General features: G+C 38.9%; 2 protein-coding genes across 10 annotated transcripts in view; both read left to right on the top strand.

Moving 5' to 3' along the window:
* Positions 1 to 14,594, top strand: part of map4k5 (mitogen-activated protein kinase kinase kinase kinase 5) — a 35,355-nt gene extending 20,761 nt beyond the window's left edge. The window contains exons 14-37 of one of the 9 annotated variants that reach the window (XM_034857566.1): positions 854 to 932; positions 1,662 to 1,733; positions 3,042 to 3,100; positions 3,268 to 3,335; positions 3,817 to 3,855; positions 4,367 to 4,411; positions 4,528 to 4,570; positions 4,688 to 4,901; positions 5,013 to 5,036; positions 5,152 to 5,237; positions 5,603 to 5,644; positions 6,103 to 6,187; positions 6,295 to 6,374; positions 6,718 to 6,778; positions 7,356 to 7,358; positions 7,631 to 7,745; positions 7,984 to 8,042; positions 8,238 to 8,341; positions 8,645 to 8,822; positions 9,232 to 9,300; positions 9,403 to 9,495; positions 9,791 to 9,861; positions 11,456 to 11,511; positions 13,453 to 14,594. In XM_034857566.1, the coding sequence (XP_034713457.1) occupies positions 854 to 932; positions 1,662 to 1,733; positions 3,042 to 3,100; positions 3,268 to 3,335; positions 3,817 to 3,855; positions 4,367 to 4,411; positions 4,528 to 4,570; positions 4,688 to 4,901; positions 5,013 to 5,036; positions 5,152 to 5,237; positions 5,603 to 5,644; positions 6,103 to 6,187; positions 6,295 to 6,374; positions 6,718 to 6,778; positions 7,356 to 7,358; positions 7,631 to 7,745; positions 7,984 to 8,042; positions 8,238 to 8,341; positions 8,645 to 8,822; positions 9,232 to 9,300; positions 9,403 to 9,495; positions 9,791 to 9,861; positions 11,456 to 11,511; positions 13,453 to 13,540 (1,833 nt within the window). In that variant the 3' untranslated portion in view covers positions 13,541 to 14,594. The remainder of the gene's footprint in view (positions 1 to 853; positions 933 to 1,661; positions 1,734 to 3,041; positions 3,101 to 3,267; positions 3,336 to 3,816; positions 3,856 to 4,366; positions 4,412 to 4,527; positions 4,571 to 4,687; positions 4,902 to 5,012; positions 5,037 to 5,151; positions 5,238 to 5,602; positions 5,645 to 6,102; positions 6,188 to 6,294; positions 6,375 to 6,717; positions 6,779 to 7,355; positions 7,359 to 7,630; positions 7,746 to 7,983; positions 8,043 to 8,237; positions 8,342 to 8,644; positions 8,823 to 9,231; positions 9,301 to 9,402; positions 9,496 to 9,790; positions 9,862 to 11,455; positions 11,512 to 13,452) is intronic. The other 8 variants (XM_034857567.1, XM_034857571.1, XM_034857569.1 and 5 more) reach the window with 8 other exon arrangements.
* Positions 14,595 to 15,407: 813 nt separating this feature from the next.
* Positions 15,408 to 26,783, top strand: cdkl1 (cyclin-dependent kinase-like 1 (CDC2-related kinase)). Its single transcript, XM_034857612.1, has 10 exons — positions 15,408 to 15,507; positions 16,365 to 16,597; positions 18,248 to 18,369; positions 21,948 to 22,020; positions 22,392 to 22,482; positions 23,449 to 23,649; positions 24,074 to 24,156; positions 24,399 to 24,455; positions 24,758 to 24,919; positions 25,980 to 26,783. Exons 2-10 carry the CDS (start codon positions 16,430 to 16,432, stop codon positions 26,079 to 26,081), a joined length of 1,059 nt encoding a protein of 352 aa, XP_034713503.1. The 5' UTR covers positions 15,408 to 15,507; positions 16,365 to 16,429; the 3' UTR covers positions 26,082 to 26,783.
* The last annotated feature ends 71 nt before the right edge of the window (positions 26,784 to 26,854 follow it).

Below are 26,854 nucleotides of genomic sequence, written 5' to 3'. Positions count from 1 at the left end.
AAAATGTGTCAATGTCAATCTATCACCGACCCAGAATGTATGTCCATAAAAAGCACTGGGTTAACAAACTCATCCAAACATTTTTTATTTATTTTACCACCAAGTTTTGTTTTTAATATTCATATGGTTATTTGGCCACACCAACATGTGTTTTGACCGAGTAACAATGTCATATTGACATTTCTGTTGGCTCATCAATTAAACCGTAAACTATATTTGTAGTGTTCTGTTTTTTACTACATTGTCCTTGTCTAATTTGACCAAATAGTGTAGTAAAAGACTTTAATGCACTGACAGACTCCCCGTCAGCAGTGAATGTAAGTAGGAGCACACTAAGTATTTAATTTGATAATATGATAAAAGGTAAGCTTTGTTGACGTGTTTATTTATGCTCTCTTAAAGCTTCCCTTCCCCCTCTTTTTGATTCCCTCCATTGACATTCATATTCCAACTAGAATCAACATCTCATCTATGTGGCAGCCAAAGAGGTGGTACCAGTGCCTTTTAAAAGACTATTGTGCTTTTCTCCTCTTGACAGCAGTAGCACTGTCTTGGCGACCATGAATGAAAAACCCTGAAGGCTATTGACTGCAAGCAATGGAGCTTGTTGCAAACAAACAGCCTCTGGGATGCATAATAATGCAATGATGAATAGACCCAGTACAAAAAGTAGCTTTCAGTTCTCAGAATTAGTTTTTACATATTATTCCAAAAGATATATGTCAAAATTGTGCTAAATGACTTAAGGCAATGCAGTCTATATTATATAATTGTGAAGTGGTACTCCCACTTTCAACTACTACTCACATTTCCTTATCGTTTAAATCTCTTTCTCTTTTACTCTTTGCTTCAGCCCCTGTCTGCAGTCAGACACACCATCCGCTCCACTAACAAACAAGCCAGGGCAGAGAGGACACGCTCAGAGATAGACTGTAAGTAAACAAAACGCCCAAACCCATCACTAAGACAAAACCCAAACCCCTGCCATGAATCTGTCCTGTCAATTGTCAGCATGTTGGTCAGCCTGGCTCTGTAGGTTGATAAGAGGTCCGGTGGCTTGTCAGAGGGTCATCCCACTAATCCTGCAGCACTGGCTGGCACTTTTCCAGACCACAGCATGTGGTAGTGTGTATAAAAATAGCCTGGGGATTCACGGAAGAGAAAGTGGATGTAGTAGAGGCCATTAAGTTAGCTGTCCTTCATGTTTTACTAAATGAATAATATGAAAAGCTTGTCTGAAGGACTCATAAAGGTTTCTTGAGGAATTTAGTTTTCAGTCAACAAGTGCTGATTCTGAATTTGGCAGAGAATCCAGCTTATTAGATTGTGTAAATGTTTTATTTTGCACAAATGTATTATTTTGCAACCCTTCAAGGAAGTTTTTGTGTGTCTGTGTTGTCAGTAGTTGTAGATAAAGTTGAACGCTGTGTTGTGTCAGAAGCGTGACTGTTTCTCATTTCATCATTTTGGGTTGATATAGTAACCGTCTAGTGTCAAGATATGTGTCTCTGTTAGATGTTTGTCCTATTTATCTGTGGCAATACTTGCTGTGCCTCACTGTGTTTTTTGCTTCTTTGTACTGTGGCTGTACCAGGTGTACTTTCTGTTTAGTGTTATCTATATTTCTCACAATTACATTTGACTTTCCCTTCTACATTAAGCACACAATGGGACAAACCAAGGAGGGCCGTGCTCAAGTCCTAGCTTCACTTTGGGACACAGGGGGGACGCAGGTCAGTGAGAGTGTAGTGAGACAGTATGTGTTGGCTTAAATCCCTTGCTCACTCCCAGACTTCCTAAGATGTAGGATAATGTCGTAGCACATAACAGAACATTGTGTTTGAGATTTAAGTGGCACTAATAAGGTGAGTTCCTCTGCATGTGGTGGCAACTTACTGTTTGTTTAGCTTAAGTGTTTTTGAATAATTTGGACATTGTGACATCTTGGTTCCTATCAGACTGACTGAAATAAACATCACATTAAAAAATAACATGGTAGATGACTAATCAGATTCTTACAAGGAAGTTAAGTTTGACTCGTACGTCTCACCTAATTCCTTAACTTTCTCGAAAGGGTTTCTGTAGTCTGTTAGAGACTCACCTCCTCGCTGTTGTCTACGTTTTTAAATACTGCAGCACGTCCACATTATCAGCAAAGCTCAAGCAGAAAAACACACCAGGAAAGAAAAAAAATCTGTGGTCGAAATTCTTAAACACAAAGTTTCTTTGTTAATGAGAAGCTGATTATGTGGGGGTATTTATTGGCAGGTTGGTTTTTTTCTGTCTCCATAACTACAGCAGGATCACACCGTGTTTACACTGGACACTAAACCAGTCTCCTCTATGGGATCGACTGTTTGACAGAATGTGACCTTAAACCTAAACTAAGAGGAATCTGTTCCATGATTTATTTTTGTTTCTTGCTCTCTCACTAATATTTTCCCAAAGTGAACAGATCTGGTTAGTGTCAAGTGTAATCTGTGTTTGTCTTTGGTGACTGACTTTAGGCTCCAGACCAAACATTCACATAGTAGCATAATATATCAATAAAGGACCTCAGAGGTGTTTTGGCAGGTACATTTTAATGCAAGCAGATGATCTGCTGTTGGTTCATTGTTACACTCACACAGTTGTTTTCAGTTATTCTGGCTGATTAGACCGGTCCCCAGGACTGTGTGGGTGTGTATTGACATCTTCCTGAGTCACCTGTTAGCTTTGTTGCGTCTGTTAGGGCAGGACAAATTACACCTTTATCATTCAGATTAGTAGACAAAGATGACCTAATGAATTCCCATCAACGCTCTGGTCCACCTTTAACCTGAACAGAGTTCCAATCAGCCAGCACACCAAAAAAACACCTATATGGGTGTTCAGTGGCGTTATAAGTGTTTTCTAAGGCTCATGCTACTAATGCACAAGAGAACTACTCCCAAGGCTTTGTGTGTCTTGAAGCGTTGGGCACGTATGCCCTCTAGTGCCAAAGCAGTGTGCAAGAAAAAACAAAACTGAACACTTTTTTTATTTAATTTTTTCATTTGTAGTCGACAAGCTCCAGTTCGAACCACCACTCCTGAAGGAAACTGAGGCTCATTCTGAAATGGTGACAATCAAATTCCTTTTAAACAATGCTAGTATTTAAGTACTACTTTTCTGTTTCTGTTTGCAATCACTATATTTTAAATGCATGTAGAAAAAGAGAATTCATATCCATAAAAATTAATCTGTTTAAAAAATAATCTATTTATGTGCATGCATGTCTTTCCACAGGATGTCAGTAAAGATAATGACTTTCGTTCCCCCTGGAGTCCCTTTGCAGAGGGAGGAATAACAACCAGGTAATCCATAGAAACTGTTGTCATGGGAACTGCTCCTATTTACCCCCCACTTTCTCTCTTTTACTCTTTCACTTGGCTTACTTATAAAATGGATGCATCTCTTGAGATTCATCCAGGGGGAAAAAAACAAGGTGTTCTTTAGTTATTTTACTTCTTTGATATCAGTAAATATTCAATTATAGAGACACACAATACTAAGTATGTTAGTTATGCTCTGTATATCTATGTATATGTGATATCCATTGTTGAGATGGAGTGAAAATTATTTTCCTCACTGTGTCTGATATTAACCTGCTAATTTACCGGAGCTAACCTGTGTCTGTGCATGAGATCACTCTCCCCATCCACAGTCTGAAATTATCTTTTGGCCTGTAAGCTCCTTCTCACTTGTCCATGTGCTTTGACTGTTTTTCTTTTCCCACTTCTCTCTGTCCTCGTTTGGCTGTCGGCCTCTCTCTCTCTCTCGCCTTCTCCCTCGAAGAAGCCTTCTCAAAAGCGTTGAGGACGAATTGTTCCAACGGTAACACTAACACTGTGTGTGCTGTAGCACCCTACCTACGTCATCCACCCATTGTCAGGTCCCTATCCTTTTCTCAGTGAGGTTTAGCGCCCACCCTGTCCACAAATCACCCTCCCTGGCACCCCCCCCCCCCCCCCCCCCCCCCCCCCCCCCCCATTCCAAATGTATGGTATGATAATAGCTGTTGATCCAGACTGTACTTACTGCTGCATAAATGAATCTGAGGTCAGTCGACATGGTTTTGACTCCAGTGTAAACGTTTTAAATGAACGTCATAGTAACATGGTAAGACAGACTTTAGAGATATTTAAAGTATCAACACAGCTTTATTTTCTTGTTGTTTCCATCTCATGATGCTCACTGGGGTTTCAAACAAATACATCTTCTTCTCCTTAGAGTCCTACTCTCTTCATCTCTAAGGAGGGATTTTACATTAGAACCATTAACACCCCTCATCCTGAGCTCTGATGAGTCTTATTTTTCACACTGGTCACTGTGTTGTTTCCTGCAGAGGACACATCGCCCATCTTGAAGATGCCTTTGAAGAAGTGGAGCTGTGAGTAATGTCATCACGTTAAGATTCATAATGGACACAAAAACATTCATTGCTATAATATACCTCTTTGTAAAAGAAAATTATAAAGTAACAAAAATAAATACTTTTTATTTCAGGTCAACCCTTAAGCCAGGGGTTCCTCCTCCTCTGCCCCCGAAGGTGAGACAAAATAATCAATTATTTTAACTGCATGGATTTGTGCGGTTAAAATCTATGTTAGAAGTGTACGAAGTGCTTTGAATTAACACCAAACTGTTTTCACTCTTTTTCTCTCAGCCACGATTAAACAGCTCGTCAGAGGAGCTTGGTCTTAATGATGAGAGGTCTCTGACGGTTCGGAGGTTCCCTAACTCGGATAACGGACCGAGCCAGGTTGTTCGCATACAGAGCACACCTGAGAACCTAGGCAACAAGGTGGAGCACTCATCTCCAGATTTCCTCTCTGTCAGCGTCAGCAGCCCCGGCCTTTTGTCTCACGCCTCTGATCCTGGTTAGTCTCAGTGTCTGGATTTAAATATATTATGTGCAATAACCTGTTTGTGTGTGTCTGTTCTCCTAAAACAAGCACGTCTCTAAATTGGAACTTATTTTATTTTACAAGCTCTCAGTAAATCTGAATGTAAAGGTAAGGGAGACTCATAAATGTGTCCTTCCTTTGGATTTAGCTTCTACGTTTTTGACACTATGATTAATAGTTATGCTAAATATGCAATTTTAATTTGCCTGCTCTCTTATGACAGATAATGATTCAGATGACAGTGTGAATGGAGGCAGTCCCATAGCACCACCCAACAGACAGCACCGGAAGGAGAAAAAGGAATTCCCTGTGAGTCTGAAGTTATTTCACAATATGGCATTACAATATACAGTATATGCTTCAATCATGACAGCCACACTTTTCATCTTTAGTGAGATGAAAATGTCATCTGTGGTCCACCAGCCTATATTTTATATGTGGCATGTCTCCAAATAGCTGGCTGGCCTCGCACTGAAACCTCAAATATGTTTTTTCTATTGTCAGATCCAAACACCAACAGTTAATCCACAGATATTGAACATTTAATGAACGTTTGTTAGGCTCATTGTGGATGCTGGAGCTAAATTAAATTGAAAATAATTGTTCTACTTTGTCTTTGTGTTCTATGTGTGCATTATCTTATGTTTTTTTTTGTTTCCTCTGCTCCACTCTAGAAACCAGCTATCAACGGTCTTCCACCCACGCCTAAAGTACTGGTGAGTGAATCCTCTGCATTGTCCCTCAGTCTTCTCTTCCCTGATGGCCTGGTTTCATAGGCACTGGTATTAAGCATCTTGTTTGAGCTGCTGCTGTACATTCTGTAGATATTTGGTGTCCACAGAGCTTTTTGCTTTGCGGTTGGTTCTGCTCTGCTCAGCTTTAGTTCATTAAACCCTGGCTGACATTTCAGCACTTCACTGAGCCATAGGCGGCCTGTTCTGAGCCAGAGGCGGCCTGTTCTGAGCCAGAGGCGGCCTGTTCTGAGCCAGAGGCGGCCTGTTCTGAGCCAGAGGCGGCCTGTTCTGAGCCAGAGGCGGCCTGTTCTGAGCCAGAGGCGGCCTGTTCTGAGCCAGAGGCGGCCTGTTCTGAGCCAGAGGCGGCCTGTTCTGAGCCAGAGGCTGCCTGTTCTGAGCCAGAGGCTGCCTGTTCTGAGCCATGTTGCTTTTCATTTCAGATGGGAGCCTGTTTCTCTAAGGTGTTTGATGGCTGTCCACTGAAGATCAACTGTGCCACATCATGGATTCATCCAGACACCAAAGGTACAGCTTCAATAAACAAGCATGGTACACAAACATGCTTAATTTAAGCCAATGCTATTTATTTTTTTTATTTTTATTTATTTTTTTAAATAATGTTTTTTTTCTAGATCAGTACCTAATCTTTGGGACAGAGGATGGAATCTATACGCTGAATCTTAATGAGCTACATGAAGCCACAATGGAGCAGGTAACAGCAGCTAATATTATGTTGCTGTGTGTAACGATACATTTGGTTCAATAAAGACACTAGCAAAGCAACACAGTATACAAAAGCAAACTTCTCATTTCTAGCTGACAACGATTGATTTTGCAACTATCACAGGCAGATCTTGTCAGCTGTATTGAGCTAGCTAATCCTAACTGATTCCATCCATCCATAATCCATGATTTGGTTGAAAATCCTGTCACCGGGTGACTTTGTTTACAGCAAACAATAAAATGTTTTTTTTCCACCTTCTTACTCCCTCCTTTGAGAGCTAATGTCCAACTAAAAGGTAATTGTACCACTTTCGTTTAATTCCCTAATTTAGCTGTTCCCAAGGAAGTGTACATGGCTGTACGTTATCAACAACAACCTGATGTCTTTATCTGGTAAGTGATGGACTGACACAGCCTTCTGCTTCACTGACCACCGTAATAACCTGCTGCTGCTGCTTTGTCCTGTTATCTGGCAGCCCCTAAGGGCAAGACAGTCACTCCATATCTGCAGCCTTGAAATAACTTTCTTTTGTTTTGCAATAGGAGAGCCTCTATTTCTATTAGACCTGTGTCCATGTAACACAGTGACTCATGAGTGACACATCTGGCTTTACAGCCTTTCCAACTCAGACATAGTGATCTATGAAGGTTACATTGTATAGTAGCTGAAAATGCAAGTGGAGTTTGTTTCATATATTAAAACAGACATGCAACATGTTGTCAGAAAACTCAAATCAGTTATCATTTGAAAGCAAGCTGTCTGTGTTTGGCTATCCTAGTCGTCGAGTCTTTTTCTCTGGCTTAACAGTTAAAGATGGGATTAAAAAGTTTGAGGTCTGCTTTTGGTTTTACATACATCAGTTTGCCTCTTGGTATATTTAACTTCTGTTCTCTTCTCCTCTTCCCTTGCCCACTGTCCATCCTCCTCTCGCCTGGCTTGATTTGATATTCTACTAACTGGCTTCATCAGAAGGTAATCATGCTTCACATCATCGTCACACTTATGTTTTTACTCCATGTTTACGTGTTCCCATCTAACCTTTCTACATGAAAGCTGCTTCATGTGATGCAGAAAGTGTAAAGAAATGTCAGAAATTGTGTTTAAAATATGTGTAGAAATGTTTAATTAGATCTTGTCCTCATATTTAAGATAAGTATTTTTTTACTCATGGCTTTATTTACGACTACACTACTCACTGTTTTACTCTTGAAGCTTGTGATACAATATATTGTATTTTGCTGTAGGGAAAACCTTCCAGCTGTACTCCCACAATCTAATCGGGCTGTTTGAGCAGCTGAAGAAGCCGGGCCTGGCTTCTCAGTTCCAGACTCATCGCTTCCCAGACAAAATCTTACCCAGGTGAGACCGACATGTCCGAGGTATTTGGTCTCGTACGTACTCTTTTATTTATTTATTTTTGCTTTAGTCATGTTGCCACACTCATGCTCTGCACTCTTTTTGTTCTTTACTGTCTGCCATCAACAAACGACTGCAGTGTTAGAAAAAAAAAGTATAGCCACTGGCCGACTTCTTAGATTTTATACTTCCTCGGCTAAGAGACTGTTGACACAACAACTTGACCGTTTTCTCTCCTCAGGAGGTTTGCCCTGACAATTAAGATCCCTGACACAAAGGGCTGTCACAAGTGTTGCATTGGTGAGTGGCCTTTCCCTCTCAACCACTCTGTTTTATTGACTCACCCTTCTGTCATATTAAATTGTGTCAATATATGAGAAACCTCTCTGTACTAGGTCAGTTTTTTAAACTATGTACTCCTATTGTAAACAGGTATAAAGGGCCTGCATAGCTCAATCTAGCTATACTTCTTGACAGTCTTTTCTTTTTTTACAGTGAGAAATCCATATACAGGCCACAAGTACTTGTGTGGAGCGCTGCAGTCTGGGATTGTCCTGTTGCAGTGGTATGAGCCCATGCAGAGGTTTATGCTTATCAAGGTAAACTGGCTGTTTTCATTTCTCTTCTCAAGGATTACTCTTCCTCCACAAATTTAGTTAACTACATGTTTTTACCTCAAAGTTGTGTAATATATTTGTTCTTTCATGAGCACATTTGTAGTTATTTTAAAATCTAGTTGTCCAAGCAAGAAAAGAAATGTCCGTTGCTCCCTTGCTCTAAAACACAAGTTAATTATGTTCCCGGGGATTTCTTTCACTAGCTTTACACTACAAAATCAATTTTAAGCATCATTAAACATAAAGAAGCACCATTGACACTTACCCCCTCTCTTTCTGTGGCAGCACTTTGACTTCCCTCTTCCCAGCCCACTGAAGGTGTTTGAGATGCTGGTGGTCCCAGAGCAGGAGTATCCTCTGGTGTGTGTGGCCATCAGCAAGGGCACCGAGCCAGGCCAGGTAGTCCGCTTTGAGACTATCAACCTCAACTCCTGCTCCTCCTGGTTCACAGAGATGGGAACAAGTAAGCCAGTAGTTGTCTACTAAAAGCAGCCTCTAGAGAATGTAATGCAGCCTCTCATCTTTGTGGCTTCATTAGTATAACGTGAAAGACACCATCCTCTTAAAGGACTTATGTGCAGTTTGAACACTGATACACATGACAAATGATGACATGGCTTTCTGTTTGCTCTCCAAACCATGGTGAAACATGTAAAGAAATGAAAAGAAAGGGATTCAGGATGACAAATAAACTACAATATTTAGTTATAAAATAACTAACAGCAATGGAGAGGCAATATCAAAGAACTAATTTTATATCAGACATACTGTATACTTTTATTTAAATACTTATAAGAGATGCATTGTACATTGCTATGCCACAGAAATGTTTGAAAACAAGATTTTTATAGTTGTAACTTCCCTTCCCATAGCTCATCAGCAGGTAGATGCAATCCATGTCACTCAGCTGGAGAGAGACACGGTGTTGGTGTGTTTGGACCGTAAGTACAACCTCTTTTCATCAGCTTTGACCAAAACAGTGGATGTAAATATCTGTGTTCTGCCACATCATTCATACAGCCTGTTGTTTTTTCTCTCCCCAGAAAATTTGAAGATTGTTAATCTCCAGGGCAGACTGAAGTCTAACAAGAAGCTGGCATCTGAGCTTAGTTTTGACTTCTGCATTGGATCAGTTGGTAAGCTTTTAGACAAAGACTTAGGAGGTTCATATAATTCTGTGTGTAGACCTTACAACATTAAAAAAAAAAAACTGCTTACTCTAAAGGTAGATAAAAAAAACTTAGCATGACAAGCTGGCAGGTGTAGAGAAAGCTGATTGTATATCCAGCGAAGTGGCATGTTACATTTACACAAGGTCTTTTTGTAAACCCGTAATTAATTGCTTTGTTCCTCTTAATCAAGTTGGCAGTGTTTCATTGGCTGTCTTGATCGTGCACTGACACATTGCCTTTTACCTTTCTCTTCTGACAGTGTGCCTTCAGGATAGCGTCCTGGCCTTCTGGAAACATGGCATGCAGGGAAAGAGCTTCAAGTCTAATGAGGTAAAAAATAGCTCATGCCCACGAATACAAATTGACAAAAGTGTCTCTTTTTGATACTGTGCCAATGTATTGTATGTCTGTTGTCAAGTATATTAGTTTCACTTTTTGTACAGTTTGTAAAGTTTTCAGTCTTTACAAAGAGATGACACTCTGGATTGCAAGGAAAGATGCCATTCACCTCAGAATAAATGTAACAAATAAACTAAATCAACATTTTCAAGCTTTTTGCTACTTTGAAATCAATAATTACACCAAAATATCAGTACCAGTTTTCATGGGTCTCCAGTGACTACAGAGGAGAAACTGACTGTTTGTCACATTGCTGAATACAGGCTTGTTTGTTCTACACATGAACATACACCTCTGGCTCTTGTCAACAGAGACGCTGGTGATGGCTGTTTCTATGCATGGCTACATTCTGTAGGTGATCCCAAGAGATTAAACCTCAGGTGGAGCCAAAAAAAATGTTTTTGTGTGAGGCCGAGGTAATGAATTTGTTCTCCTTTCACGGAGGAATTCCTTGTTAACCGGTCACGATTCAAGCTCAGCAGAATAAAAGTTCAAGAGATCACAGGGAGGTGAAGCATTCTGTTATTATGAAAAGTGATATGGAGATAGGGGCCACCCATTTGAAAGCTCACTGTGTCAGACATGGTCCTGAGGCACTCAGATGAAACAGAAGGTCTGTTTGCAGAGTCTGCGCCCAGCCTAGCTTGACAGTTCTGCCACAGCAAGGATTTTTAAAATGTCAGCGGCCATGCAAAATTCATGCTCAATCATAAACGAAACCCCGCACACAACAGGGAGCAGCACTAAATAATTAATTCTTGTCCCGTTATGATTCCTCTCAAAAGCGAAGGCATTTAAGGGGGGCAGGCTCATTGATCCGTGCTCGCCACGGTGGGTGCTTCTCTGAACACCCAAGACCTTGTTCTCGTTTAGACTTCAGATCATATCTCGCCCAAGGCCAAGGACTTACACCTAGCAGGTGTCACACGCCCGACTATCTCACATCTGTTGACAAGTTTTCATGACACGTGAGAGTTTGTTTTGAAGGGGCTCTTGTCTTTGGATACATCTTGTGTTCAGGTAAGCTCCAGGATTGTACACAGTAACCGAGTCCTTAGGAAAAACACTTAGTTACCTACATTCTGTTCAAAAACATATGGACATTTTTGGTTAAAGGCACAATAAGTGATCCAAATGTTAACTGTCACCATACCACCAAAATTCAAAACACAGATTGTAAAAGCTTTATTGGAATTGTCAATGGAAATGCTTATATTCAATGTGAGCACCCATGTTTTGACTGGGCAATTGTTCCATAAAGTGTGAGCATAGTTTGGGCTGCAATTTAAATATTGCAGTGTGAGTTAACACAACATTCTAGATTTAAAAAAAAAAGTGTGGTGTTTGCCCAACAGGAGCCAGTCATGCTTAAGATTTATATCCGTGGGTTGGTGAAGCATGCTAACTGGCTTCAGTACAAGGAAGCTTGTTGATTGATGTGTTTCAATGCCCCCTCAGCACCACCAGTACTTGACATAAACAGAAAACTGTTGTCAGTTAAAAAAAAAAAACTTTTATTCCCCAGGTGACCCAGGAGATTTGTGATCCGAGCAGAGTCTTCCGCCTCCTTGGATCTGACAGGTTGGTACAGAGATATTTCCATCTTTAGCCACTTCAGTGCAGATGAGCAAACTCATCAAGTGGAGGAGCACGTACCACAAAAATCCCAAAGGACTTCTGAAACGCATCACCTCATAAACAAACCGGATTATAAATAGGCTCTCTCTCACGTAACCCTGTGTATCTGCCTTTCCATCAATACCACTGTTATTATTTATTAGCCCCATGCCCTCTACAATACCAAGCAGTCCTCCCTCAGGTCTTATTACCTGGAAACCACCAAACAATCCGCTTACCACCTGTGTTGAGAGCCCACAGCCCTCATCCTCTGCTGCCCCTGTTACCTCTCTCTCTCTCTCTCTCTCTCTCTCTCTCTCTCTCTCTCTCTCTCTCTCTCTCTCTCTCTCTCTCTCTCTCTCTCTCTCTCTCTCTCTCTCTCTCTCTCTCTCTCTCTCTCTCTCTCTCTCTCTCTCTCTCTCTCTCTCTGTGTGTGTGTTTTATGCTTGTTACTTCAGTAGCTCTGGTGCATGAAGGTCGAGCTAAATTTGCCACATCTTCTATAAGGCACTAAGCTGTTATTTAAGCTGTTAAATCAATTTTTAGTTCATGTTCAACTTAAATAATTATTAATCTATAGAAACGAGTGAGAAATGCTCTTAATTGGGAAATTGCTTGTTTTGTCAGAGCGGTAGTCTAAAACCCAAAATGTTTTCTTATTAAAATCATAGCAAACACAAAAAAGCAGCACTCGTCACACTTAACAAGCTGTAACAATGTAACAAAGCTGGGATGTTTGGTATTTTTTTCTAATTAATGTATTACAATTAAATATATAATGGATTGATTGATCTCCTAAACCCAAAGAGATTCAAATTACACTGTTATATAACCAAAAAGCCGCAAATCCTCCCATTTGAGAAGCTGGGAGCACAGATATTTGCCTGGAAAAATAACTTGTTTAAAAATTAGTAATAAATAGTTGCCGATTAATCAATTGACAGAAAATGAATCTTTGTTGCTCTAGACTGATGTCATGATGGTTGATTTCTGCAGGATGTGATTTAGCTCCCTATCTCTCTCTCACTCACACACACACACCAATGCTAACAGTTCTCCCAGCTCAGTCAATGCTGACTCCAGATGAAGGCTGTGGCATTGGAGGAAGGCCTCTCTCTGCCCAGCCCCCCATGTTTTATTCACTGCCACCCGGGCACTGCCAGCTTGGTTTGAGTATCTCTCCATGCCTCTGTAATTTCATCTGATGGAACGGACAGTATGGGCTGTAGCTTCCCTGCTCACCTGTCACATGGCATCTGAAGATGCTGACTGTGACGGCTAGATCAGGACGGTTTACGTGCCAGTTACCATAAACTGTCAGTATGCTTCCTCCAAGTAGATCGATACCATTAACGTGTTTTGAGTTTATTCATTGGTTGTAAATGTAGTTAAATGAGCAGCATTTTAATAGTATTTGTTGTCAATTCCATTGACAAAAGTCAATACCCTAACCTTTATAGTATTTTTTATAATATAATAATCTAATATATTTTTATCTTTTGTGGTTTAATTTCTGTTAGAGATTTGTTACTATATGAACAGAACATGGCTAGCTGTCTCCCTGTTTCCAGTCTTTATGCTAAGCTAGGCTGCTCTACTGCTGTACCTCCACCCCACACACGAGTGGTATCAAACTTCTCATGCAACTCTCAGCAAGAAAGCAAATGAGTCTATTTCCCACATGTTGAGGTAGACCTTAATGTACATGGATTTATAGTATATGATAATACTTGTAAAAAAAACTTTAGCTTCCTTGTTTGTGGCTTATTTCAGTTCTCTGAGTTGACAGATTAAAATTCTACTTTTTGTTACAGCTCAGGTTTTATGTTTCACCAGGTTTCAACAGCCATCATTTAGTATTTCTGTGTGATTTTCTGACTGTGGTGTGTTCTGTTTCTTTTGCAGGGTGGTGGTTTTGCAGAGCCGACCCACAGAAAACCCCACGGCCCTGAGCAACCTCTACATTTTAGCAGGTCATGAGAACAGTTACTGAGCCTCTCTCAGAGAAAAGTGTATTAGATGCTTCAGTTTTTGGGAGTAAACTTAAGACTTTCACCTAAGGTTGTGTGTCAAGGAAAACGTCTGGTTTTAAACAATTATTGGGAGCTTTTCTTACTGATCACAGAATCGACCGGTTAGTCAGTCTGGTATTTATTTCTGTTACTTTCTATACGTACCTGTATTTATTTCTAAATATCCCCATCAATAGAGGTTAAGCTTATCTTAAAAAGATGAGCCTCTTCAGTCTGGATTCATGAGTAGCCTTACACCAGCAACGAGTTCCTTGTAGCTCCGCTCATTACAAACAACAAGGAAAATGTTGATTAGAAAATATGAGCAGAAAGGGGAGAAACTATAAACGCCCAAATGAATATTGTTACTTTTACTCACTTTTCTGTACTGTGGACTGAGTAACCCACATATTATCTAGAGGTATTATTGACAAAAGTGCCATTAAATTTCGCAAGAATTTGTGATTGTATTAGCAACACAATGGGAGAGTTATTGTCCATAACATATCACTCATAATCACTGCCACTGGCAAACATTTGTAGGCTAGAGAGGAGATTTTACAAGCTCTGTAGTCAAATTAATAGCTCAGTTTAAGCAGAACCATGAGCATTGTGGGTTATTTAAGCAATATTTATTAACCTCATGCTAAGTGATAGGGTATGTTTGATTTACAGACTGTGTTAACAGCCAGTGACAGTGCAGTCCTGCTGTGAGGATTAACTACCTAGTGAAAAGTTCCTGAGCTGCTTTGGCTTCATTTTACTTCTATGTAATATAGTTGAATCTCTCCTGCTCTGTTGCAGTTTTAGAAGTTGGATATAATGTACATTTTTTTCTTTACCTTCCTCTTTTATAGACCTTTTACTTCTCATTATTTGCACCATGTAAGCACTTTTGTAATTTTTTTTTAATTTAAAATAAAATGACAAAATGAGGGAAAATGCTAGGTTTTGTTAACATCTTTGCATTCCCTTTTGCGAAATGTTTAATGTATGCTGTTTTTTGTAATAAAAAAAGCTTTCTTAACAAGATAACATGAATGGACTGGTTAGTTTTTGTGTTGTTTTGTGAGATTGGATTGATGCAACAGAGCTGATGATGCACCACTTGAGGTTCTCCTCACTGGTAATAAGTGTCTCATGGGAGGAATGGGGGGGGGATATGGGTGAGTATAAGTTTCCATTATTTCCCTGTTTAGTGTGCCATATCTCTCATTTCACCAAACTGCACTAATTAGTCTCAGTGCGACAGGTTTACATTTTCCTCATGTGGGATGATGTCAGAAACCTTGAGTTGTTTTGATCATCACCAAAAACATGAAATGGACTAAATTGTAAGAACTCATCCTAGAATGATGAAACTGCAGCACTTTAACAGTGATTTCCTATGTGAAACATCTACAAACCTCCAAAAAAAACCACAGGACTCTGCTTTTCCTTTTTTATGGAGGTGGAGTCAGTTCTTCCTATAGGAACTGGCGTTGAAAAGGGAGAAATGTGTCATTTTAAACAGTGAGAGGCAGTGGCTAACACCGGAAGTAATGTGATTTCCACCTTCAAAATAAAATCAATAATGGTCAACGTGGAATTCCTTACCCAGAGAACCCGAACTTGAGTTTTTCTTTCACCTCTGCAGAACAAAACCTTTGATACATTCTTTTACGTACAGTACATTTAATATAATAGCAATAACAGTTGCCATGTAGTCTACAGTCAGCTAATAATTACCCCCAACATATAAAACTTAGCAAGTGATGCGTGCTCATTTTGTGTTTTATTTTGAAAGGCACAACCAGGATGTTGGTTTATTCTAAACGCGTTGACTCTTTAAAACCTCATGCTTCTTGTGTCTGCAGGGACAGATGAGCTGTGATCGTTCACCTTGTGTTTGGAACAAGAAGCTGCTCCTCACTGACTCTGAATCTCACACTGACCAACATTTTCACAGAAAGTAAGTTTTCAAATTTACATAAATGACAATTAGGAAGTTATTATACCGAAAAAATTCTCACAGAAATATAAAAATATGCGTTGCTAATTATATAATCGGATGTTTTAATGAGGCAATTTTGAAACCAGACATCAATCTTCAGGATTATAGTAACTATTTGGTTATCACAGACAATCCTCTAATTTAATGTCAGTTCTAAACATGCATACCTTCTGTTATTAATTTTGTGCAGCACTTTGATTTTTGCCCATTAGCTGTTCACTCTCTCTGTGTTGTTTGTTTTCCCTCTATATCCCCCTTAGGGGAATGACCTAACTTTGCATTGCAAATGTTTTGGTTACGCAATCTAACTGTTGGGAGACTGGTGTACTGGTCCCACTAAGTAGTTAAATCTATCTTTTGGAGGCAGTTTTAGTGATTTTTCTTGTCATTTCTGATCCCCACATCCAACAGCTTAAACACAATTCGATCTTGGAGGCAGATATTGTGTGGTTTTCATTCAAATAGCTGATGCATGTACATTCTTTAATATGCTTTTATATTCAGATAATTATGCATGACATGTTTCTGTGCCATCAGCTCTGTTTTTTACAATAACTCATAATGATGCACAGGTCATACAATATTTCTAATATTGTTACATACCAAAATCTATTTGATATGTTTTAGAAAAGCATTATTGTATGTTTTTGTCAAAAACACCCGACCCTCATATGACCCAGTTTTGATCCTTATTATGAATTTATTTCAGCTTTAATTGATTGAATTATTCATAAAAGCACCAGGTGGTCTCTCTTCTTCTCTGTATCCTTGCTGAAAACTCCTCTTGTGTCTCTTCTAACCCTCTTTAAAGCCAGCCTCCTTGGACCCTCCTGTTAAAGTGTTTTTATCTTCAAATGTCCGCTGGTCCAGCCTGAGGATGGAAAAGTACGAGAAGATAGGAAAGATCGGAGAGGGCTCCTACGGTGTTGTCTTCAAGTGCAGAAACAAAGACACGGGGCAGGTTGTCGCCATCAAGAAGTTTGTGGAGTCCGAGGACGATCCCCTCATCAAGAAGATTGCACTGAGGGAGATCAGGATGCTCAAGGTGACAGCGCATTATTATCCCTAATATCCTCTAGTTCTTCTCACAAAAAGTCCTTCACATCTGTGTGTTTTGAGCACATCTGTGCAATCCAGGTTTACCAGGCTGTGGAAGCCCAAAAAAGGTAAGATCAAGATCACGATTATGAGATAAAAACATTTTTGACAGTTAGGAAATATTCTCAGATGGTACATCAAAACGATGAGAAAGCACATCCCATGTTTGCTCATTAAGTCCAAATTATCAGAGTAAACACTTTGTACTAAGTAAAAACAATGAAATAGTAAGTCAAATTATCCTCTCAAAATATTCAATTGATAAGAAAACTCTCATTTGGTACGTCTAAATGTGGCTTGTTAAGTCAACATTATGAAAGACAGTCAAAATTACATGATAAAAGTCTGAGATTAAAATTAAATTAATTTTTGACTTTTTATCTCATAATTTTGGATGCTATTATTTAACATGACTAGCTTTTCATTTATTTTTTCCTTTTCCCGGCTTTCATGTCATTTCCTATGTTTCAAATTGATGAAAACTAGTCCAAACATCAACAAACATGATCATACTGAATCACATCATGACTATATTAATTAAAGAAGCTAACCTTTCCCATTTTAATCACACCTTTACCAGCAATATATGTGTTCTTTCTTTTATACATAGTATGGATGAAAGTATAAAGATGCCTGGATATTCTACACTAGAAATACAATAATGCACCGTCAAACTATACTAACAAATACCATGATGCCATACGTTGTTTTGAAGTTTGTTGCAACAAAAAAAAGATGCCAATCCAGTTTTAGTGTCTTCCTTCTCCAGCAGGAGAGACAGCATGCGGTTGATTCTGCAGACAAAGGGGAAGCATTTTTGTAGCGGCTGCCCAGAGAAAAGAGCAACGTTCAAATGAGGTTTAGAGGGTTGTAATCAGATAAAGGAAAAGCCTGCAGGGTCAGGACGGACTGAAGTACCTAAATTACAATATGAAATGTATTTTAATAACAGGAAATGAACAACTGGGCCTTCTTTAATGACTGAAATGGCGTCGGCACCAGTGCGTTGTTCTGGTTTGTTTGTGTCTTTGTTTTTAACTGTTTGACTTTAAAGTGCTATAAAATAGATATTCTTGTCAATTAATTAATATTATACCTCTAAGTGAGACTTTATCAACATGGAAAAAACGTCATTGACGGTTAGTTCCTTTTCTCCTTCTCAGACAAAAACAACTGAAATATTAAGGCTGTTCTACTTCTTTAGTGTAAAAAATATTTTTGTTACGTTTGTTTAAAGCAAAAGCTAAAACCAGGCTTTTTTTATGTTGCATAGTAATTATCAAAGATACACTGGTAGATTAGTGGTTTAATTAGTCATGCGGTGGGTGGGAATGTTAGTGGCCTGCTGGACACCATGAGCTCATAAATAGGACAGGATGGGAACAGGTTGTCAGGGGCAACAGCATGTTTATTACCATCTGTTAAGAGTTTAGTCTGTTTGATAAGAGCAAACCACAGATGGTGCTGTTCTCTGAACAGCGTACTTTACTGGTTGACGGGTTCTATGGAGCTGGATTTGTGTGGCTGTTGCTCCATTTCTCTGATAGTATGCGAGACAAAAGCCCTGAGACGTCTTCTGCTATGTTTTGTATTTCAGCAACTGAAACACGCCAACCTGGTGAATCTGATCGAAGTGTTTCGGCGTAAACGGAAGCTTCACCTCGTGTTCGAGTACTGCGACCACACGGTACTCAACGAGCTGGACCGTCATCCCAGAGGGTGGGTGTGTGGAAGAAGTACTCACATCTTTTACTCAAGTACAAATAGTAATACCACAGTGCAGTTATACTTGGTTACAAAAATTGGACATAAGTAAAAGTACAAAAGTAGAAGCATTAAAATACACTTAAAGTACCACCTGTAAATACTCATTATGCAGAATGATTAATTTTAGAGTAATGTATTGTAATTATTGATGCATTAATGTTCACTTTAAAAGAAAATACAACTTCAGAAAATAGTAAGAAATGTGGTCTCAATCACCGACAGAGCCCACAGCCCAATGAAACACCTTCACAATGTCTGTTTTGTCCAACCAGCAGTACGAACCTCAAACAGTAATGAAACTAATTCAAAGGAAAAGAAGCAAATCTTCACATTTGTGAAGCTGGAACCAGAAAATCATCTGGCATTCAAAATGACTTAAATAATCATTAATGGTCATTTCCAATCAATTCATCTTTTTCATTTTAGCTTTACTTGTTTTGTGTGCAAACATCTTTATTTGTAATGTAACTAATGCTGTCAAATAACTGTAGTGGAGTAAAAAGTCAAATATTTCCCTGTGAATTGGAGTGGAGTAGAAGCGGTACAAGCACCTCAATTATGTACTAAAGTACAGCACTTGACTAAATATACTTACAGCCTACCACCGGAAATAACTTAATATAGATATTTGAAAAGATGTTCTAATAATATCATGGTACTGACTCAACCACTCAGCCCCCTTTGTAAAGCAGTACAAGCTTTTAGAAATGTGTGTTAGTCATGCAATAAAAAGAAAATATTTCTCTATTTAAAGACTTTTTCTCTCATGAAATGAGCACACAGCTCAGTTTACTGTACTGCCTGCCACACAGATAATGAAAGCATAAATCTGATTAGCTGGCTTTTGATTTAACAAAGTGCTGTGTACTTTTTATTATCTCTACATTATACATACGCCACACCATACATTGTGCTTTGTCCGGCTGTGACGGGCACAACGCTCGTCTCCCAGGAAGTTGACCTGCTCGCTGTGGAATGTTTACAGTGATGCTCTCCCAGAATGCATTGCTGGCGGGGAGCCGGCGGGACTGTTTAGTCTCGGCCACATTTTATACGAAGTGTTTTCGCTGTCTGGTTTCCCCCTCTGGTCCTGGCCTGTAGTCTCTTGGACACAGAGGGTTCAAAAGAAGAGTTGGGAGAACAAAGTGAGTGGAGAAGGGGCGGAGATTGTTATTAATTGCCAGTCACAAGGCTCGATTTAGCCATTTCCCCGGCAACACTGATAGATGATGGTCCGTGAACCAACAAAGCCTGTGTTGAACATCCAGACAAACACTGGACACTGCTCACTGTCCTTCAGAGAGACATCTGAAGGAGGAGAGATCTCGGGAAAAAAACAGCTGAAAACTACAGAACACAGCAAAAATAGACAGAAAAATAAGATTTCTGCTTTACAATAGCTATCCATCCATTCTTTTATTAGATTTATATGTTTGTGTAGATGAATAAATTTGTGTCCCAAACAGTTCTACACTGTTTGTATCAGTTTTAGCTCCAGGGATGGCAATGTTGGTCTGTTTGTCGGTCCATACTCAAATATCTCAACAAATATTTGATGTGTTGCCATAAAATTTTGCACAAACATTCGTGGGCCCCAGAGAATTATTCTTACTGACGTTGGTGATCCCCTGACATTTCTTCTAGCGCCACCATGAGGTTGACATTTATGGCTTTTAGTGAAATGTCTCCACTACAAGATGGATTCCTGTGAGATTTTGCACACACATTCACGTCCCCTTCATGATGGATTGTTGTAACTTCTGTGTAGAGCTGCACCAGTTCCAAATGTTGCTGTACAATTAGGTGTCTCAGAATTAATTGCAATTAACATTGTCTGTTTCAGTCAAATTAAAAAAACATGTATTTATGTATTACTTTTTTAAACATTCAGGATATATATTTTGGTTATATCCCTGTAATGGGCCCCAGATAATCACAAAAATACACAGCCATCGACGTAAAAAACGGCTCTTTAATATCACAAATCTTTTTTCCAGCTATATCCATTACCCCCGTTATTTTTGTTGCTGTGAACGTGTAAAGGGTCAAGTACCAACAACTAACAATTTAAATAAAGAATAATAAAAATATATAGCGCGACCAATAATTATTTATATATAGTTACAGTTTGGCATATCTAAACAAAATCAACAATTACCAGTCATACGCCTTAAGGCCTTGGTTATTGTCAGCAATTAATTGCGGCTAAACAAATAAACTGCGATTATGTAAAATAATTAGACAATTATGCAATAATATGTACAGGCCTACTTCGGTGATCCTCTGACTTTCCTTGTCAAAATAACAATATTTCCAATACTTTGGATTACAACAAAAATACTTGCAGAACTAATGTTGATAACATTCCCAGTAGCCACTGCTTTCCTTTGTTTAGTGCTAAGTAGCAAATGTCAGCATGCTAACTAAGGCTAAGATGAAGATGGTAAGCCTTACCTGCCAAGCATTGGCATGGTATTGTGTCTCTGCGAGTATATTAGCATGCTGATGTTAGCATTTAGCTCAAAGCCCCTCTCTGTACAGCCTCACAGAGACTATTGTTAAATGTTTTGATTACTTCAATTACTTATTTGTATTAATAAAACTGAAAATATACCATTAACCTTCATGTTGTCCTCGGGTCAAATTGCCCCGTTTTCCAATATCAGTGTTCTTCAGTGTCAAAATAACATGATTGATTCCACACAACGCTCTTTGGCAAGTACAGTTCTCTACTTTCATTAATTTTGGGGCGTCTTATTCAATTTTATGGCAATTGAAAAAAATATTCAAGTGGTTTTGAAATAGTATTGGGTGAAAATTGACATATTCCAATCTATGATTATCCATCAAAATCCATTCCTTTTAATGTTAGTCTAAATAATTCCTAATTTATGCTTTTCTAACTCAAACATAGGTATAATTTCCTATAAATGAGGTTTATTGACCATAAATTCCCCAAATAACTGTAAAGTTAATAAGTTAGTGTTACGTAGTGTTAAACGTCAAAAAAGTGACAAACACTGAAAAAAGTGTTGAAAAAAAGGGATAAAAATGTTAGAAAAAGTTAAAAACAGTGTTGATTTTCAATTGTGACGGGATGACAACACAAGGGTTAAGTTCATTCATAATTTACATTACATAATTTATAAACTTAACAAAGAAAAGCCATCTTATAATACATTTATCAATCAACAGATTTAACATTTTTGTTCAACCCACTAAAACAATCACTTGAACCAGATTTAAATCTTCGTTTGATCCAGTAACTTCACATTATTTTGCAGCTTTCAGCCTAATTTTGAATGGCCTTCATCAACAAACTGCGTTTGCTCAGTTGTCGTAGAGAATCATCAGCTGTAAGTTAGATGGGAAAGTTCCAGTTGGGGAATCATTTTGTCAACCAACTCTAAGTACACTAAGTTTGAAAAAAAATTAACATCAATAACGCTTTATTATTACTTTCTTTTGGTCAGATTAGTGATTATTCAACTAATCTGCCTAACATGTTGATTTCCTTTTTGGTCCTCCAGAGTTCCAGAGAACCTTGTGAAAAGTATAACCTGGCAGACACTCCAAGCTGTCAACTTCTGTCACAAACAAAATGTAAGGAACTTGTACTCCACCTTTTTCTGTTTCTACTCTGACTCCTGTTTCCTCATGTAGGATAATACAGTGTATGTTTAGTTATAAAAGCTTCTCTTCAACTTGTTTTTGAATTCCTCCACTCTCCTCCCACCAAGCCTCCTGCTTTATGGCTCTTTTTTTAACAGGAATTCCTTCCCCTTGGCTGACCAGCAGTTAATGTATCACCTAGACACAACAAATGCTACAAGGGCTCCCATATAACAGCAATGTCTCCCTCTGCTTTTACGGTTTCCCCACACAGACCCCTTTATTCTCAGCACCTCATAACCATAAGCATCTGAACACATTGTTGAGCTTTCAGTATAGTGCTTTAATTCTTGTTCCTGCAGTGCATTCACCGAGATGTCAAGCCGGAAAATATTCTCATCACCAAACGCCAAGTCATCAAACTCTGTGACTTTGGGTTCGCAAGGATTCTCAGTAAGTTTTAAGACTTTATGAACTGCTGTTATGTATTTGACAGTGCCACCTGGTGGATACATACATGTTGCATTAAGGGGTGTTGCCTTTGTTGTATTGTAAGGCTTCAGTCCTTTAATGCTACGTGTTTCAGGTGGGCAGCTGCAGTGGTTTTACTGGGAGGAAGTTTGCATGTATTTGAGACTGAAGCAGCCCTTAAGCATGTTTTGTATCTTGTACTTTTTCCAGCCAAAGGCTATGATAAGGGAGAAACCTTCATTATAATCAAGGTAGTCTCGCAATGCCTGACGTCTCCTGGCTCTACCACAGATGTTAGCATTTCTTTAAACCAATCACAATTGTGTGGGCGGCGCTAAGCTCCGGACACAGCGACGGTGGCTCTGGAAATTAGTCTCTGGGTTTTGGCGGAGCATTTGCACCCCGTAAGAGAAAACGCCACATACAATATTAAAGGAAGTTAAATGGTCACACAATACACTAACATGAGTTATTTAAATTAGCTGGATACATAGTTAAACTAATGATTCTTTACCAGCGTAACGCCTTGTTTACTTTATCCAAAACAATCCCGCCAATCTGTCCCAAAACGTCCCAGTTAGAGAGTAAATGCAATAAACATTTCCTTTGTTAATCTTTACAGTCATTCCCCGAAAAATAACCAAGCAGGCCTGCCTCACTGCAAGCTTCCAAATCTTCTTCAAAACTTTTTCAGCGTGTAGCTTGCTAAGTCAAAGGTTGCTGTTTCGAACAGAGTTTAAGACCGCAACACACAGAGAGTAGCAGGCATGGGACACCCGGCAGCCAACATGTACTGTTGTTGATCCAGACTATAATAGAGGCTACACTGACATAACTATCATAAAACCAGTATATTAATCTAATCTTCAACATAAAGGTACTTGTGTAATCTATTCTTTAACCGTCACCATGAGCTGATAGCTTACAGGCCTTTTTCTGTACCTCTAGCTGGTCCATGTGACTACTACACAGACTACGTGGCGACTCGTTGGTACCGCTCCCCCGAGCTGCTGGTGGGAGACACTCAGTACGGCCCTCCGGTGGACGTCTGGGCCATCGGTTGTGTGTTCGCCGAGCTGCTGTCGGGGGTCCCCTTGTGGCCCGGGAAGTCTGACATGGACCAACTGTACCTGATCAGGAAGACTCTCGGTAATCAATCAGTCTGCTGCCGTGTGAAACAAACAGGGAGCAAGGCTTTATCATTGAGTTTTATTGATTTACTGTTCACACAATGCAATCAATCCCTAATCAGAAGGCATGCAGCTTTGCATCCCTTTGGAAATGTTAACAGATGCATTAAATATGTCAATTTTGAATGAATACATAAGGATTAACAGGATATTAGTTTTCAAACATTTCATACATATGTGATAATAAAACATGATAAAGCTAGAAAAACATATACCTACATTGTCACTAAATTCTTGGGACTGTTAAGCTGAAAAATGTTTCCCAGAACAGGAAGAAGTTGTGAAATATCTATAAATGTTTTTACAAAAGATAACACCAAGCTTGAGTACATTCACAGGAGGGATTAGAAACATGTAACGCTCATGTTTCTTGTCTTGTGCAGGAGACCTGATCCCTCGACACCAGCAGGTCTTCAGCAACAACCAGTTCTTCTGTGGAGTTTCCATCCCAGAGGCACAAGAGATGGTGAGACACACCACCCGCTCCATCTATGTGCTCCATCTGCCTACGTCACATTGCTGTTGTTGCTATTTGATATACATTAGCTGTATTCAAAGTTGTTGTTTCTTTGTGTTAATTTGGTATTCAGTGAGTTTTTGCCAAGCCTTAACTCACCCCACAAAAGCTAAATAATGGGAAGAAAAAAAACAACAAAAAAGAGAAAACTGTCAAAACTAAAAAACACGGAATCTTGGTTTTTTCTGTAGGAATCTTTGGAGCAGAAATATCCAAATCTCTCACATCAAGCTCTGACTCTCATGAAGGTAACGATGTCATGACTGCAATCTTGCAATGATGTGTTTTAATACACCACAGCCAAACAAAATGAGTTTTGAACATTTCAATTTGGATTTTTAGCCAATGAAATGTGCATATTGCAGATAAACTGTATGTATGTGTCAGAAAAAGTATGACGTTTTTGATAAACTTTTCATTCATTCATGTAACAATATGTGTAAATGTGCAAAGCTTTCTGTGTTCCCATATAACCAAAGTAAATAGTGCATCATGTTTACCTAGTTGCATAATTAGTCATATTTAGCAAGTTGTCTTGTTGGCGGTTTAGGGTTGCCTGCGGATGGACCCGTCCGAGCGGCTGACCTGCGAGCAGCTCCTCCAGCAGCCGTACTTCGGAGGTCTGAGGGGAAAGAGCGAGAGAAGCTGTCGAGAGCACGAGCGCTCCAGCAACAAGAGGACGGGTTTACCTCGCAAACACCTTCCTCCCGGGGTTAGTGGCCTTCTCTATGAAGAGTAATGGTCGGACTTGTGGAACTTGCCATATTTAGGCCTAATGTCAGTTTTCTTTTAAAAACTACGTATCTTCCATTCGACTAATCAACATCTGTAAAATTTGCAAACAAAATTGTGTTTTCTTTGAAATCTGGTTTAAACTGGGGCTGCAATACTTGCAAATATATTTATTTATTTTTTGAGGCAAAAGACAGATTTTTGTGTTGGTTGAAAAAAATATCAGAAGAAAATTGCACTTTAAAATGTAACTGGCATTTTTTTCTTTTTACATTCAATTCAATGTTCATTAAAAAAAATGTTTGGAAATTATTTCCTTTTGATTTCTTTTAAATTCATTAAGCAAATTGTTGTATTTTAGCAGAATACTGAAAGCTACAGAACTAAGTAACTATAGTAAGTAATACCATTATCGCGAAATTCAACGTTTTTTGCCTCCTCATATCGTGCAGCCCCAGTTCAAAGTTAAAACAAAGTTACATATCAGGTATTGGAAGCTTCAATATATTGAGCCTCAAAGGTCAAACTCTCACAAGTTTAAATTAGGGAAATTAGGATGACTTTATTGGAAGATGATCCTGAAACTGTGATAAATTAAAGGTGGGAAAGCCCAAAATAATGAGTGACTGTCTCAGACCCAAGGACTCAAAGTCACTTTACATTGGTGAAATACCTAAAGTCTAATCTAAAGGACTGAGACCGGTAGGAATGCAGTGCAAATAGACCACAACTTTTTTTCCCAACTTTTCCCAATGTTTAATGGGATTAAATAAAATGTTTTGTTATAGAATAAACTAAACGAACAAATGAAACTACATTTTGGAGCTGCATTCTGTTAAAAAGTGGCATTGTGTTGGTGTTCTTTTTAAATAATCCACTAAAAATGCGTCCTATTGCAGAAAATCCCTGTCTTCAATTCAACTTTTAATTAAGTTACATTTTCTAGTCACCAGATATCAAATCTTTGTAGCTATGTACTCTCAAAATGCTCTGAAATTAGTCCCTGAAACTTTTTTTTAATTGTTTTTCCCACCATGCAGTATTTGCCACAGCTGACCAGCAGTGGCATCTTCCCGGCTCTGGACAATAAAAAGTACTACAACAACCTGCGCACGTTCAACTATCACCTGCCCAACATCTGAGCACGAGCCCAATCAAAGCCCAACTCCATCAACACGCAGAATTTTCTCAGGAAATCAAGCGGATTCTGGTAGCACCTTGGTTTTTAATGAAGATTCAACCACTTTTTAAAGATGTTGTTTATCACGTGGGATGTGTCGGGTGTCTTTTGATACTGATGTCAGTCTATGCACATTGGTCAATGTACATTGCCGACGTTCAAATTGATCAACAGTTCAAATGATTTTGTTGTATTTTGTACAGACGTGGAATGACGAGGAGCAAAACGTTGCTCTGCTCGTAGTCGCTGAGTAGACTGAAGGTAAAACTCTGACGTACTGCCTTGCCAAATGTATTTTTTATTAACCGACAGACTTTTTTTTTTTTAAAGAGTAACATGTTTTTGGTAGTGAGTTCTATGATGTAGGACACAATTTTTGACTCATTTCTGCAACTATTTATTGACGTCAGGAATTAATATTCCTTTAAACCACGCAGTAACAATACACACATTGTACTCATTGTCTGTTGAACTTTGGTGCTAAGGATGTTCACAGCCATCCGGCTATCCTCCGATATTGTACAAATGCCAAATTAATCTAAAGAGAAATGATTTTAAGACTCTTGAATAACTCCCAAATAGTTTCTCTCTTTGTACCCACATGGAGGAACCTTTATTACCTTGAATGTTGAGAAGATAATAAACTACAGAATAGTTCAATCTATCAAGTGTCAACGATATAAAGTGCTTTAACTTTTCTCTCTGCTGGACTGTTTTCTTTAAATCTTATACTTC

The sequence above is a fragment of the Etheostoma cragini genome, chromosome 20 (assembly GCF_013103735.1).
Source record: "Etheostoma cragini isolate CJK2018 chromosome 20, CSU_Ecrag_1.0, whole genome shotgun sequence".
Taxonomy (NCBI): domain Eukaryota; kingdom Metazoa; phylum Chordata; class Actinopteri; order Perciformes; family Percidae; genus Etheostoma; species Etheostoma cragini.
Note: the sequence above shows the minus strand (reverse complement) of the source record. Positions and strands in the feature narration are given on the sequence as shown.

What these genes read in the sequence shown, in the direction of transcription:
- cdkl1 (XM_034857612.1), top strand. Translation starts at nt 16,430, where the DNA reads ATGGAAAAGTACGAGAAGATAGGAAAGATCGGAGAGGGCTCCTACGGT. An exon ending in TGGGTTCGCAAGGATTCTCA is followed by an intron (nt 22,483 to 23,448) that starts GTAAGTTTTAAG and finishes CTGTACCTCTAG; the next exon opens with CTGGTCCATGTGACTACTAC. An exon ending in AAGCTCTGACTCTCATGAAG is followed by an intron (nt 24,456 to 24,757) that starts GTAACGATGTCA and finishes TTGGCGGTTTAG; the next exon opens with GGTTGCCTGCGGATGGACCC.